The 15,001-nt window shown below is 43.8% G+C and overlaps 1 protein-coding gene across 3 annotated transcripts in view; it reads left to right on the top strand.

Annotated features, from left to right (window-relative positions):
• Window positions 1-15,001, top strand: part of ALS2CL (ALS2 C-terminal like) — an 85,726-nt gene that overhangs the window by 47,666 nt on the left and 23,059 nt on the right. For all 3 annotated transcript variants that reach the window (XM_081163524.1, XM_081163523.1, XM_081163522.1), the window contains exons 9-15: window positions 1,343-1,409; window positions 3,185-3,381; window positions 8,427-8,492; window positions 9,734-9,832; window positions 10,639-10,800; window positions 12,149-12,260; window positions 13,549-13,626. In XM_081163524.1, the coding sequence (XP_081019650.1) occupies window positions 1,343-1,409; window positions 3,185-3,381; window positions 8,427-8,492; window positions 9,734-9,832; window positions 10,639-10,800; window positions 12,149-12,260; window positions 13,549-13,626 (781 nt within the window). The remainder of the gene's footprint in view (window positions 1-1,342; window positions 1,410-3,184; window positions 3,382-8,426; window positions 8,493-9,733; window positions 9,833-10,638; window positions 10,801-12,148; window positions 12,261-13,548; window positions 13,627-15,001) is intronic.

Below are 15,001 nucleotides of genomic sequence, written 5' to 3'. Positions count from 1 at the left end.
GCACATGTGCAAAGCGTGATTTAGTGCTTTGCATGCACAAGTGCCGAAACCCGGAAGTATAGTGGTGCCTCGCAAGACGAAATTAATTCGTTCCGCAAGTTTTTTCTTCTTGTGAGTTTTTCGTCTTGCGAAGCACGGTTTCCCATAGGAATGCATTGAAAATCAATCAATGCGTTCCTATGGAGACCGTCCGGGGACAGAGGGGAAGCGCCGCGGGCCTTCCCTTCTGTCCCCGGACCTGTTTTAAAGCAAGGGAAGGGGCAGCGGGGAGAATCGCTTCTCCCCGTTGCCACCCCTTGGTTCAAAATGGGTCCGGGGAGAGAGGGGAAGGCGTGCGTGCGCCTTCCCCTCTGTCCCCTCTTTTGAAGCAAGGGGCGGAGGGGAGAAGATCGCTTCTCTCCGTTGCCGCCCCTTGGTTCAAAAGGGGTCCGGGGACAGAGGGGAAGGCGCACACGCGCCTTCCCCTCTGCCCCCGGAGATTGCGGGGCTGGCAACGGGGAGAAGCGATCTTCTCCCCACCGCCCCTTGCTTCAAAAGAGGTCTGGGGTGCGGGGGCAAGCTTCGTTTTGCGAAGCAAGCCCATAGGGAAATTCGTCTTGCGAAGCAACTCGAAAACGAAAAAACCTTTCGTCTTGCGAGTTTTTCGTCTCGCGAGGCATTCGTCTTACGGGGCACCACTGTAACATGTTCCGGTACTTCCGGGTTCAGCACTGTGCGCAACCCGAAAACGTGCAACCTGAAGTGTCTGTACCCCGAGGTATGACTGTATTTCCAAACATGTTATTTGATTTAAATCCCATCGATTCAAATCACGACTTAAATCGCAATTTAAATCACTAGTCAGTAAGACTTGATTTAAATAATTTTTTTCACAGAAAGACTCATTTTTGCTGGTATAATCTTAATCTTTGCAACCAGATGACGGTTTCATTTTTGAAATAATAGATTTTGAGGGTAGTTTTTACAGTTGTATCAAAAATTACTGTTTTGGTTATACTACTAGAAATACATAGACAGGTAATTGTGAAATTATTGTTTATATTTGGACAACTTTTCTGCTGTACTTTATTGGAAGGAGAAAAAGAATCATTTCCTTAATAATAATTTAAACAATTTATTTAACTAAAACAATAACATTATAACATATGTATCCATGTTTGCCAAACATGGTTAAACCATTAAAAAAACACACCTTAGGCTGAGTTTTAGCACACATGGAAAACTTTAAACAAATCCTTATTTCCTGATGAATAGCCTTTGCACTATAATGTACTGTAACTTAAATACAAAGCTTTAGAAAGATTTTTCCTTCCGCACTCTGTTTTGCTTGCTGTTTCTCAAGGCACACTCTCCGCATCAACACCCCAGAAGGCATGTTCTTCCTCTTGGCCAAAGAACCAGAGTCACGGGTATGTAGCTGTGTGGGACTCACTGTCCGGGTAGATGCTGGTGGTTAAAAGTTGGATCTGTCTGGGATGCGAGGGAGAAATTTGGCTCTAAAGGACAGCCGATCAAATTTGCACCTAATTACATGAACTGAACAGACGCAGGTGGCGCTGTGGGTTAAACCACAGAGCCTAGGACTTGCCAATCAGAAGGTCGCGGTTCGAATCCCCGTGACGGGGTGAGCTCACATTGCTCGGTCCCTGCTCCTGCCCACCTAGCAGTTCGAAAACACGTCAAAGTGCAAGTAAATAAATAGGTACCGCTCCGGCGGGAAGGTAAACGGCATTTCCGTGCGCTGCTCTGGTTTGCCAGAAGCAGCTTAGTCATGCTGGCCACACGACCCGGAAGCTGTACGCCGGCTCCCTCGTCCAATAAAGCGAGATGAGTGCTGTAACCCCAGAGTCGTCCACGACTGGACCTAATGGTCAGGGGTCCCTTTACCTTTTTACATGAACTGAAGCACAGTCGTCCTTTGAGATTCACACTTCTCCAAATTTGGCAATGCAGTTCTCCTGCCAAGGAACGTGTACACAAATGCATGGGATGCGGGTGGCACTATCAGAAGGTTGGTGGTTTGAATCCCCATGACGGGGTGAGCTCTCGTTGCTCGGTCCCTTCTCCTGCCAACCTAGCAGTTCGAAAGCACGTCAAAGTGCAAGTAGATAAATAGGTACCGCTGCGGCAGAAAGGTAAACAGCGTTTCCATACGCTCTGGTTTCCATCACGGTGTCCCGTTGCACCAGAAGCGGTTTAGTCCTGCTGGCCACATGACCCGGAAAGCTGTCTGCGGACAAACACTGGCTCCCTGGGTCTGAAAGCGAGATGAGGGCCGCAGCCCCATAGTTGCCTTTGACTGGACTTCACCGTCCAGGGGTCCTTTACCTTTACAGTGGTAACTGTGGATGCGAACGGGATCCGTTCCGGAGCCCCGTTCACATCCTCAGCAGAACGCAACCCGCGTCTGCACATGCGCGGGTCACGATTCGCCGCTTCTGCACGTGACGCCATTTTGAGCGTCTGCGCATGCGCGAGCGGCAGAACCCGGAAGTAACCCGTTCTGTTACTTCCGGATCGCCGCGGGATGCAACCTGAAAAGATTTAACCCGAAGCTACTTTAACCCGAGGTATGACTGTATATGAGGGGAGACAGGTGGCGCTGTGGGTTAAACCACAGAGCCTAGGAATTGCCGATCAGAAGGTCGGCGGTTCAAATCCTTAAGACGGGGTGAGCTCCCGTTGCTCGGTCCCTGCTCCTGCCAACCTAGCAGTTCGAAAGCACGTCAAAAGTGCAAGTAGATAAATAGGTACCGCTCTGGCAGGAAGGTAAACGGCGTTTCCATGCGCTGCTCTGGTTCGACAGAAGCGGCTTAGTCATGCTGGCCACATGACCTGGAAGCTGTACGCCGGCTCCCTCAGCCAGTAAAGCGAGATGAGCGCCACAACCCCAGAGTTGGTCACGACTGGACCTAATGGTCAGGAGTCCCTTTACCTTTTACTTTAACACAAGGTATGACTGTATATAACGAGAACGAGGGGTTTGCATTGGCGATTGGGCAAACTGGGGGGTGCGTTTTGACAGGCAAACAGGTATGGAGTTGCGAAGAGCTGAACGGGCACTTTTGTGCACCTCCCAGCAATGAGTTGATGCAGACTTTGCAGCTGAAGCCCCCTCCTCTATCTCTGCTTCCTTGCTTAATCCTCTCATCCTCCCTGCTCTCCTCCTCTTTCCATCCCGCAGGCCGTGTGGCAGTGGAAGCTGAACCAGGCCGTGCGCCAGGCGTTGAGCGGGAAGCGAGACTTCCCTCTGTGGGGCGAGGCCGGCCGAGGGAGAGACCCGCCGGTCTGCCGCTTCTCCAGCTTCACTTTCCGGGAGGAAGGAAGGTTGAAAGGCGCGACCTACGAGGGAGAGTGGCGGCTGAGTAAACCCCACGGCAAGTAAGTCCATAGCCCCCGTTTGTGTTCTCTCTCTCTTGTGAAGGGTTTCAGAACTTACAGGGTTAACAGTTCTGAGTGATGTTCTGAATGACGTCTCACATCTTGAGGCGTGGTTACGACACATACGGGAGTGTTCTTCTCTGTGTGTGTTTATTCTCATACGCTCCGCGAGAGGAAAGATGTGTGAACTGTCGCCGGGTGTCTGAAGTGGAATTTACGATGTTATGCTACACGATTAAAGGATTATAAAGAGAAAAAATTTAGATTGCTGGATATACAGGAGGCGGATAAGTTTTTGAGAAGATACGAAAAAGATCTGGGAAAGATAGAGAACAGACTAAGGAACAGGTTGGAAAAAGAGGATGGAGAGATAAGAAACATACACGAGGAGGAGAGGAGCGCAGAGGGGGAGGTGGTGGAGTCAGATGAAGAGGATGAGGAGACCGCAGTGGGAGCGGAGATTGCAGAAGAGGGGGAGCCCTCAGGAAACAGGGGAGAGAGACTATAGTTGTTGAATACGGTTAAAGGTTTAGAAGCAGATAAAAGGTAAAGCATTACACACTCATTGAAATTTTTATCTTGGAATGTAAATGGGTTGAATGAGAAAATTAAAAGGAATAAAATTGAGAAAGCCTTAAAAAATAAGAGATATGATGTAATCTGCTTTCAGGAAACTCATATTGCTAAAAAACACAAACATATCTTGGCGAATAAAAAACTAGGGGTAGATTTTATTAACTCCGATGTTGGGAAAAAAAGAGGAGTAGTAATATATGCTAAAGAAAAATGGGAACCGACTCTGATTTGCAAGGATGAGGAAGGAAGAATTTTAGGAATTCAACTAAATTTCCGGGGGGGAAAAATTAATGTCGTAACGATATACGCTCCGAACACAAACAGAGGGGAGTTTTTTGAGAAACTTGAAAGCATGTTATTAGAACTGGATAACCGAAAATTAATCTTGCTCGGGGATATGAATGGCGTCCCAGCGCCGGATTTGGATAGGAGTACAGAGAAGGGAAAACTGAACAGGGGTAAATTGCCGAAATCATTTAGGGATATGGAAGAAAACTTAGATCTAATTGATATTTGGAGACACCAAAACCCCACCTCTAAACAGTTTACTCATTATTCCGAACCCCATCAGAGCTGGGGTAGAATAGATCAGATCTGGGTGACAAGAGCAATCTCCATGAGAGTTAAGAATTGTGAAATTCACCCTAGGACATTATCAGATCATTGTGCTCTAGATATGGAAATAAAAAGTGAAGTGAAGGGACAATACAGATGGAGGATGTGCGAGAATTTATTTGACAGTGAAGAGGTGAGGGAGAGAATTAAAGGCACCCTAAAAGAATACTTAAATTTAAATTTGAACAAAGAAACCCCCATAGATGTAGTCTGGGACGCCAGTAAGGCGGTCCTGAGGGGTCTCTTAATACAACAAAATAATTATAGGAGAAAGGTGAGGGAGTGTAAGAAAGAGGAGATTCTCTCTCAATTGAGAAATTATGAGAAAAAATTAATTAAAAACCCAACAGATGAAGCTGCTAACCGAGCCTCTAAGGTGTTACAGTCTCAATACTCAGCGATATTAAATCAAGAGATAGAGTGGAAAATTAAATTTACAAAGCAAAGGTATTTTGAGTCGGCAAATAAAATGGGGAAGTTACTCGCCTGGCAGTTAAGAAAAAGAAAGAAACAAAACATGATAAACAAAATAATACTGGAGGATAACATCATAGAAGATCCAGAGGAAATAGAAAATAGGTTTACTCAATTCTTTGGGAAGCTATATGAAAAAGGAGGGGAAAACAGTGTAGAGATCAAGAATTATTTAGAACAAAATGAAAAGAAATACATATCAGAAGAGGATAGAATACAACTGAATAAGGAGATCACAGTAAATGAGATCAAAGAGGCCATTAGTAGAATGAAGACCGGGAAAGCCCCCGGGCCGGACGGTCTGTCCGCAAAATATTATAAAACATTAGAAGAACATCTAGCCCCGGTCCTAAAAGACGTGATTAATAATATCTTTCAGGGGGGGAAGATCCCGGCCTCGTGGAAGGAGGCTTACATAACTCTGATCCCCAAAACAGAAAAAGAAAAAACAGATATAAAAAATTACAGGCCAATTTCTTTGCTTAACAACGATTATAAGATCTTTGCTGATATTATGGCCAGCAGACTTAAGAAGCTCTTAACGAAGCATATACATAAAGACCAAGTGGGCTTTCTACCAAACAGACATCAGAAAGAAAATGTCCGCCACGTATTAAATATCATTGAATACCTAGATATGAGAATAGATGTTCCGGCTGCACTAATTTTTATAGACGCCGAAAAGGCTTTCGATAATGTTTCATGGGAATTCCTATTACAATGCCTGGGAAAGGCAGGCATTGAAGGCCCCTACCTGAAAGGCATCAGGGCAATATACTCAGAACAACAGGCCAGGCTGATCATAAATGATAACCTGACAAAACCATTTAAGATTAAGAGGGGTACAAGGCAGGGCTGCCCTCTGTCCCCCCTGTTATTTATAATGGTTTTAGAAGTTATTGCAAATAGAATAAGGGAGGCAGTGAATGTGAGGGGGATAAAAATTGGGAGTAAAGAATTTAAGCTTAAAGCCTATGCTGATGACCTGGTTCTGTCTGTGGAGAACCCAGTGGATAGTGCAAGCAGAGTGGTTGAACTCTTGGAAGACTTTGGTAGGCTGTCCGGTTTCAGATTAAATAGGAAGAAAACAAAAGTCCTAACAAAAAACATGACTGAGCAGGAGAAAACTCATTTGGAAGAAAAGACCGGCATTAAAGCTGTGAATAAAGTCAAATATCTGGGAATCTGGCTCTCACCTAAAAATATAAATTTGGTGGAGGATAATTACAGTAAGGTGTGGCAGGACATTAAAAAGGACTTAGATACCTGGCATAGATTAAAACTCTCTTGGACAGGGAGGATGGCAGCCATTAAGATGTGCATCCTCCTGAAATTATTATTCCTCTTTCAGAATATACCAATAATTAAAGGCACCTCCCTCTTTAAGAACTGGCAAAGAACCCTGACCAAGTTTATTTGGCAGGGAAAGAGGGCCAGAGTAAAGTTGAAATATCTAACAGACTCGAGAGAAAGATGCGGATTTGCGGTCCCAAATATTAGGTTATATTATGAAGCAGCTTGTATCTGCTGGATAAAGGAGTGGGCCACCCTCAGAAACTCAGACCTCTTAGATTTGGAGGGTTTCAATATAAGATTCGGGTGGCATGCCTACCTGTGGCAAGATAAAGGGGAGGTCCACAGAGGATTTTCTAACCATATTATCAGAGGCCCATTATTGGAAGTGTGGAAGAGGTATAAAAAACGGATTGAGAAAGGTACCCCATGGTGGCTCTCCCCAACCAATATTATTAAAATAAAAAAAATAAATATGGCAGATGAAAAATGCACGTATGAGGATATTCTAGAGAAGACAGAAACAGGATGGAGGGTGAAGCCTTATGAGGTACTGAAAGATAAAATAAAAGATTGGTTCCACTTCCACCAGATTTACGCCTTATGGGGTGAGCATAAGAGATTGGGCATGAATGAAAAAAAATCGTGGTTTCAGGTAGAAATCCTGGAAAGTAATAATAAATCCCTTTCAAAAATGTATAAACAATTATTGGAATGGGACACTAAGGAAGATCGGGTGAAAGGGGTTATGGTAAAGTGGGAGAAAGACATTGGTCATAACATAGATTATAAAAAATGGCAAATACTTTGGACGAAAGGAGTAAAATTTACAGCTTGCGTAGCTTTGCGGGAAAATTTAGAGAAAATGGTTTACCGTTGGTACTTGACCCCAGCAAAGCTAGGAAAAATGTATAAAACTGTTGATAACACCTGCTGGAGATGTAGAGATAAGGTTGGGACCTTCTTCCATATTTGGTGGACCTGTGATGTAATAAAAAAATTTTGGACGCAAATTCATGAAGAAATGAAAAAAATTTTGAAGTATAACATCCCCAAAATCCCCGAGTTGTTTCTCTTAGGGCTGATTGGTAAGGAAGTAAAGAAAATAGATCAAACCTTTTTTCAATATGCCATGGCTGCGGCGAGGATCCAAATAGCACAAAAATGGAAAACCTCTGACTTACCTGATATAGGAGAGTGGCAATTGAAGCTATACCAATATGTTGAACTAGCGAGACTAACACAAAAAATAAGACAACACAACTCAAGTAAACTTAAAGACGAATGGAATAAATTTTTAATTTATTTCGTAAACACCCAGGGAATAAATAATTTATCAGTAGACGATAGCTGAAATCATCGATGTATTTTTGTTTTATTAGAACTGCAGTGGTAACATGGGTATTAGTAACTCCAAGACCGGGTTGGACGGAAGCTCTGTTAACTGTATCTGTATCTGTGGTTTTTTTTGTTTCTCTTTTTCTTTTTTATTTTACTTTTCTCTCTTTTTACCTTTATCTTTTTTTGTTTTTCCTCTTCATTTCTTGCCCTCCTGACGGGACGACTTTGTAGCCTGATGGAGGATTGTTCCTTTTTGATGGATCTTTTTTGCTGTATGTTTGTACTTGTGGTATTTGTACTATATTGTAATCTGTGCATTTTTTCTTAATAAATTTAATAAAAAAAAAAAATAAAGGCTGTAGAAGATAAGAGAACGGCTTGTGTGTGTTCTGATTTATTACCCACACACTGCAATCGCTTCTGACCGCTGTGTTCGCTCTGCTAAATCGGCCAAAGAGGCAGGAGGACATTTCCGTGATCGGCACAGGCAGCCTGCATACGCAGTGGAAGGGTGCCGGGCTTCATTTTGGCCCTCTTGGCCGCCATATCTCTCTCTCTCCCTTCCATCCCCACTTCCACTTTTAACTTGTAAAAAAAGGGAGGAGAGGGACAAGCCAGCTAAATGGGCGGAATTGGGCCTGCAGGCCGGTAGTTGCTGACCCTGCTCCAATACACAGAGATTGCTTCCCTGGACTGAGTCAAACTTTGGCTTTCCTCTGGCCATAACGGGTTTATCTTCTTTACAGGGGGACTCTGACATGGCCAGATGGTCGGAATTACGTCGGGGACTTCCAGGAAGGCATGGAACATGGGTAAGGATGCTACCGGGCTCACCTGCCAGGTGTGCAAGGGGAAGAGCTTTGGTCCCCCCTGAATTGCACATCTCGATGGTGTGTAAATGGTACTGCTCTATTCTGCCTTGGTCGGACCCCACCTGGAGCCCTGTGTCCAGTTCTGGGTGCCACAATTTAAGAAGGAGGTTGGAAGGTTTGCAGAGGAGGGAGATGAAGATTATTGAGGGTCTGGAAGCTAAGCAGAACAGTTGAGGGCCATCTGGTTTGCTTGCCCTGCAAAGGAGAGACTGCGAGGAGATAGGATTGACATCTTCAAATATCGAAAGGGCTGTCACATAGAGGATGGAGCGAGCTTGTTTTCTCTGGAGGGTAGGACTCGAAAAAATGGCCTCAAGTTACATGAAAGGAGATTCCAACCAGGGTGGATTTGATTTAAATCAAATTGATTTAAAACACTAGTCAGTAAGACTAATGATTTAAATCATTATTTTTTACATAAAGGTTGAACCTTGCTGGCATCTTCTTAATATTTACAACCAGGTGAAGGTTTCATTTTTGGAATAATTTTCAGAGTATTTTTTACAGTTTTATCAAACATTACTGATTCGGTTATACTATCAGAAATACATAGACAGATAATTGTGAAATTGGTGTTTATAGTTGGACCACTTTTCTGCTGCACTTTATTGGAAGGAGGAAAATAATCACTTCCTTAATAGCAATTTAAACAATTTATTTAACTAAAACAATAACGTTATAGCATATGTATATGTTTGTTAACCAATGTGGTAAAACAATTTTAAAACAAAACTTAGACTGAGTTGTAGCACACATGAAAAACTTAAAAGAAATCCTTATTTCTTGATGAATAGCCTTTGGACTATAATGTAACATAAATAGAAAACTATCTTTAGAAAGATTTTTCCTCCAAAAGCATTTTGTTTTAAAAATCCGATTTAAATCAAAGAAATCTAATTAAAATTTAAAAAAATCTTTGATTTTTATCCACCCGGATTCCAACTAAATATCAGGAAGAACTTTTCTGAGGGTGAGAGCTGTTCAGTGGTGGAACGGTCTCCTTTGAAAGATGGTGGACTCTCCTTCCTTCGAGGTTTTAAAATAGAGGTCGGATGGAAATATCTCAGGGGTTCTTGAGCTGTCATTCCTGTATTGTAGGGGGGTTAGACTAGATGAGCATTGGGGGTCCCTTCCGGCCCCACCGTTCTGTGGTTCTATGATCATCTTGTTCCTGGCTGCAGGTTTGGCATCTGCCTCATCCCTCGCGCCTCCGAGGACCGCTATGACTGCTACAAGTGTCACTGGCGAGAAGGCAAGATGAGCGGTTATGGGATTTGCGAGTGAGTAAGCCTTGCAAAGGTTATGGGGTTCACGGGTGGTGCTGTGGGTTAAACCACAGAGCCTAGGACTTGCCGATCAGAAGGTCGGCGGTTCGAATCCCCTTGACGGGGTGAGCTCCTGTCGCTCGGTCCCTGCTCCTGCCAACCTAGCAGTTCGAAAGCACGTCAAAGTAGATAAATAGGTAATGCTCCGGCGGGAAGGTAAACGGCGTTTCCATGCGCTGCTCTGGTTCGCCAGAAGCGGTTTAGTCATGCTGGCCACATGACCCGGAAGCTGTACGCCGGCTCCCTCGGCCAATAAAGCGAGATGAGTGCCACAACCCCAGAGTTGGCCACGACTGGACCTAATGGTCAGGGGTCCCTTTACCCTTTGCCTTTTTTAAGCCTTGCAAGAGAGGTTGTTTCCACCTTCTCCATGCTGACACCTGCAAGTGGATAGGCTCCATGCTCACACCTGCAAGTGGATAGGCTGTTTCCAACTTTACAATTCCATGATTTTATACTGCATAATCATCACAATCCTTAAGCATCTTATAGAAACTATATGTGCAAATTCTCAGTGGAATCAAACGTTAAGAACGAGTTGACCCCCTCCCAATTTTTCAAAATAGAACCAGCAGTTTCAAAAATGCACACTATGAATTGAAATTTACGTATTTAAATCCATGTCCCATTTAAATGTCTGGGTAGGCTTGCTTAAGCTTTTAGCAGGCACCAGAAGCAGTTACAACTCTAGAATCAACTGGCGGGGAGTTCCAAAGTTGCCAAATAGCATCCAAAATAGATGTTGCGCGCATTTTTCCCAGGTATGGCGACGAGATGGTCTACAAAGGGTATTTCAAGGACAACGTACGCCAAGGGTTTGGCATCTTGGAGAACGCTTCGGACGCTGAGCAGCCGTTCAAGTACTCCGGGCACTGGGAAAATGACAAGAAACACGGCTATGGCGTCTGGGACGACAAAGAGAGGTAAGTCACCCATTAATTTGGAGCCTTTTTCTTTAAGCCGCCCACTGTACAGTGGTACCTTGGTTTCAGAACAGCTTATGTTTGTGAACAACTTTGAAATAGAACGCTGCAAACCCGGAAGTAGGTGTTCTGGTTTGTGAACTTTGCCTTGGAACAGGCATGGACAAACCCCGGCCCTCCAGATGTTTGGGACTACAATTCCCATCATCCCTGACCATTGGTCCTGTTAGCTAGGAATGATGGGAATTGTAGTTCCAAAACATCTGGAGGGCTGGAGTTTGCCCTATGCCTGCCTTGGAAGCGGAACATGTTCCGCTTTCTGTTGAGTGTGTTCCGTTTTTAAATTGAGTCCCTCGCTGCTAATCAGAGGCTTTATGTTGAGACTGTCGGCTGCACCCACGCAACGCAGAGGTGATATTTGGAGCTTTAGTTTTTGCATTTTATTTTATTTTTTGCGTTTTTGTTTGTGCAGCTTTTTCATTTTTTTGACTGTGACTTGTTCTTCGTTTTATGGGACTGACGTGTCACTGTGCCTTGTGTCTTCGTTTTTGTGACTGTGGCTTGTGACTTCGTTTTCGTGACTTGTTTTTGTGACTGTGTGGAACCCAGTTCAGCTACTGATTGACTGATTGCTTGTGTGACTGAAGAAATCAGCCCCCCATCCAAACAATGACTATCATCGGCAGTGGCGTAGCGTGGGGGGTGCAGGGGGGGCCGGCCGCACCGGGCGCAACATCTGGGGGTTAGGGTTAGGGGGCGCAAATCCATGGGTTAGGGGGCGCAAATTACTTGCCTTGCCCCGGGTGCTGACAACCCACGCTACGCCACTGATCATCGGTGCACGTAAGAATTTTTTTTAAATTTTTTTATCATCTACAATGCTGTCTTATTTATTTTATAGTACAGTACATTGAGTATTGAGTATTTTCATTGTTTTGAGTGTTACGCTGAGGTCTGTCTGTTTTTGCTATTTATTTTGTGTTTTTGCTTTTGTTTTTTGTTTTCGTGGATTGATTGTGTGACTGCAGTACATTGTTTATTGCTTTCATTTTATGGATCAGTGGTCCCGTTAGAGAGTAAAATTCATGTTAAGTTGCTGTTTTAGGGGTTGTTTTCAAAAGTCTGGAACGGATTAATCCCTTTTGCATTACTTTCTATGGGAAAGCACGCCTTGGTTTTAGAACGCTTTGGTTTTGGAACGGACTAAGTTTGGGAACCAAGGTACCACTGTAATGAGGTTTGCAGAAAGAGAATATGGTCGGAATGATTTATTTGGCTTTCATCCTGATATTATGGCAGTGGCATATCCCGACTCTACAATTCTGTGATTCCTCTCGTTCTATTTCAGAGGGGAGAGGTACATTGGGATGTGGCAGGAAGACCAGAGGCATGGACCAGGGCTTGTGCTCATGCAGTCGGGCGTCTGCTATCAGAGAACTTTCCACATGGATAAAATGGTGGTAAGGATCACCGGGAAATAAAATGTTTGAACTCTCATGCAGGCTTGTCAGGTAGCCTTCACCAAGTGGTTTCTTTAAAAAAAAAAAAAAATGATTTTCAATTTTATACATTTCGATAATTTTACAGTCATTTTGACATTTCAAAACTCGACTTCCTTCCCCCTGTTTCTGCGGTTCCTTAAATTTATTTTTCATAGTTTCTGCATATCCAAATTAGCTTAATTTGCTCATATATTCATCCACTTTAAATATATACTCTTTTATAAAACTGCAGGTTATTACAATAATCCTGCCAATGTTCTTATCTGTTTATAGTTTATTTGTAAATATTCCATTCTTTTATAAAAAAAAGTTTGTTATCTTGATTTCTTATTTTTCTGGTAAGTTTTGCCATTTCTGCATATTCCATAAGTTTTTGTATCCATTCTTCTTTCACTAGGACTTCTTCTTTCCATTTTTGCCGCTGTGGTCCCACACATGAATAAATTTCTATACAGTTTGGGTGGTTCTGTCCCTATAATTCCCAAAAGGAAAGCTTCTGGGGTTTTTTTTTTACAAATGTTAATTTAAACACATTTTCCAATTCATTATATATCATTTTCCAGCAAGCTTTAACCTTACTACAAGACCACCACGTATGATAAAAAGAACCTTCTTTACATTTCCTATACTTACAGTGGTACCTCAGGTTACAGACACTTCAGGTTACAGACTCTGCTAACCCAGAAATAGTACCTCGGGTTGCTTCAGGATGAGAACAGAAATTGTGCGGCGGCAGTGGGAGGCCCCATTAGCTAAAGTGGTGCTTCAGGTTAAGAACAGTTTCTGGTTAAGAACGGACCTCTGGAACGAATTAGATTCTTAACCCGAGGTACCACTGTATTTGAGTTTGATCTTTGCCAATTTACTCAAGTGCTGTGCCAAAGCAAGTCTTACAAACATCCCTGCAAGGCAGTCCAGTATCATATTGCAAGGATGTAGGCTGTGAGAGAAGGACCTAGGAGAAATTTGACCCAGCAGAACCTAACTTTTCTTCCTACTTTTTATTTTTAAAAGGGAAGAAAAGTTTCTAGCCCGTATGAGTGCAGATAGACGCTTGCAGAGGCGGAGGATTCCCTGGACTCAAGAGTTCCATCAGAATAACTTCTGCAAAATAAAAAGTCATTTGAGTTAGTCAAGTTTGCACAATGTTAGATGGGTTTCATAATTCCACCTTCCTTTTTTAAGTAGGCTCAGTTAGGAGGCATGTTTTGCTAATTTATCTCCCCTTCTCTCCTACGATCTGCAGGGACCTGGGACGCTCCTCCTGGAAGACGACTCAATCTTTGTGGGAAACTTCACCAGAGACTTGACTTTTGTCGGCAAAGTGAGTTGTGGGCTCGGCTTTTCGATTGCTCTGGGCTTAAAAAGCTGCGAACTGGGCTTGACTTGACCACATTTGGGTCGGGAAAGAGTGTGCTGTTTGGAAAATATTCCTAAAGCCATGCTTTTAAGATGCTGGCAGGGCCGGATTTAGATTTGATGTGGCCCTCTGCTACTGAAGGTAATGGAGTCCTTTCGATGTCCAGCTGTCCTTTGTCAACAACAAATTGTTGCTGTTTTTTTGTGCTGAATATATGCTATATGGTAATTGATGGACCTCATAGGTATCTAGAGCCATTTTATTTGTTTTTTATCTTATATTTTGGAAATGTACATCCAGCTTAGAGAGTGGGGCCCTAAGCTATACTTTGTTTAGCTTGTACGTAAATCCGGCACTGCTCTCTGGTCATCATGAGAACCTCGTAACATGAAGAACTTCGTGTTTACTTCGTTTTCCTTTTCCCTCCTCAACCTTTTCCCCTTTGCTGCTGTGTCACTTCCATGGGGTATGTAAGCTTCACGGGAGGAACTGCTCTTGGACATGGGTAGGCAAACTAAGGCCCGAGGGCTGGATCCGGCCCAATTGCCTTCTAAATCCGGCCCACGGATGGTCCGGGAATCAGCGTGCTTTTACATGATTAGAATGTGTCCTTTTCTTTAAAATGCATCTCTGGGTTAATTGTGGGGCATAGGAATTCATTCATCCCCCCCCAAAGAAAATATAGTCCGGCCCCCAACAAGGTCTGAGGGACAGTGGACCGGCCCCCTGCTGAAAAAATTGCTGACCCCTGTTAGAATTCCTGCTCCATGATTGCAGTCATGGGATTGTTGTCTATCACATGACGGTGTATGTTTTGACTGCACAGAGTGAGAAGTGACAGAGACGGGATGTTTGTGTTACTGTGATCCGTGAAGTGGGACTATTGTCCTTTGTTCTTTCTCTCTTTGCTGTCTGATGCTAGAGAGAGAGGGAGCCATGTTTCAGTGCTCCGTGTGTGTTTATATGTAAATAAAGTAGATTAGCCAAAATGCTGAGTTGCTGAGGTCTGTTACGCAACTGCGAAGACTCTGCAAATCCCTAAGTGCGCCGGTGTCGGTTGGCATCGGTCGCTGTGATGTTCGGGCTGAAGAAAGCTTTTGAAGCTCCCGAACGAACGACCAGGAGGGAGAGAACATGCCAGTTGGGCATGTGTCTCTGCCAGGGTCCTACTCGAGTGTAGGACAAGCTCTTGACAACCCCTGCTCTTGGACTTACTCTGCCTGGAGAACAGTGGGGGCACTAATGAATATTTGGAGTTGCGTGTAAAGGTAAAGGTAAAGGGACCCCTGACCATTAGGTCCAGTTGTGACCGACTCTGGGGTTGCAGCGCTCATCTCAC

The sequence above is a fragment of the Podarcis bocagei genome, assembly GCF_964188305.1.
Source record: "Podarcis bocagei genome assembly, chromosome: 12".
NCBI classification, from domain to species: domain Eukaryota; kingdom Metazoa; phylum Chordata; class Lepidosauria; order Squamata; family Lacertidae; genus Podarcis; species Podarcis bocagei.
This window is presented reverse-complemented; position numbering and strand designations above follow the sequence as displayed.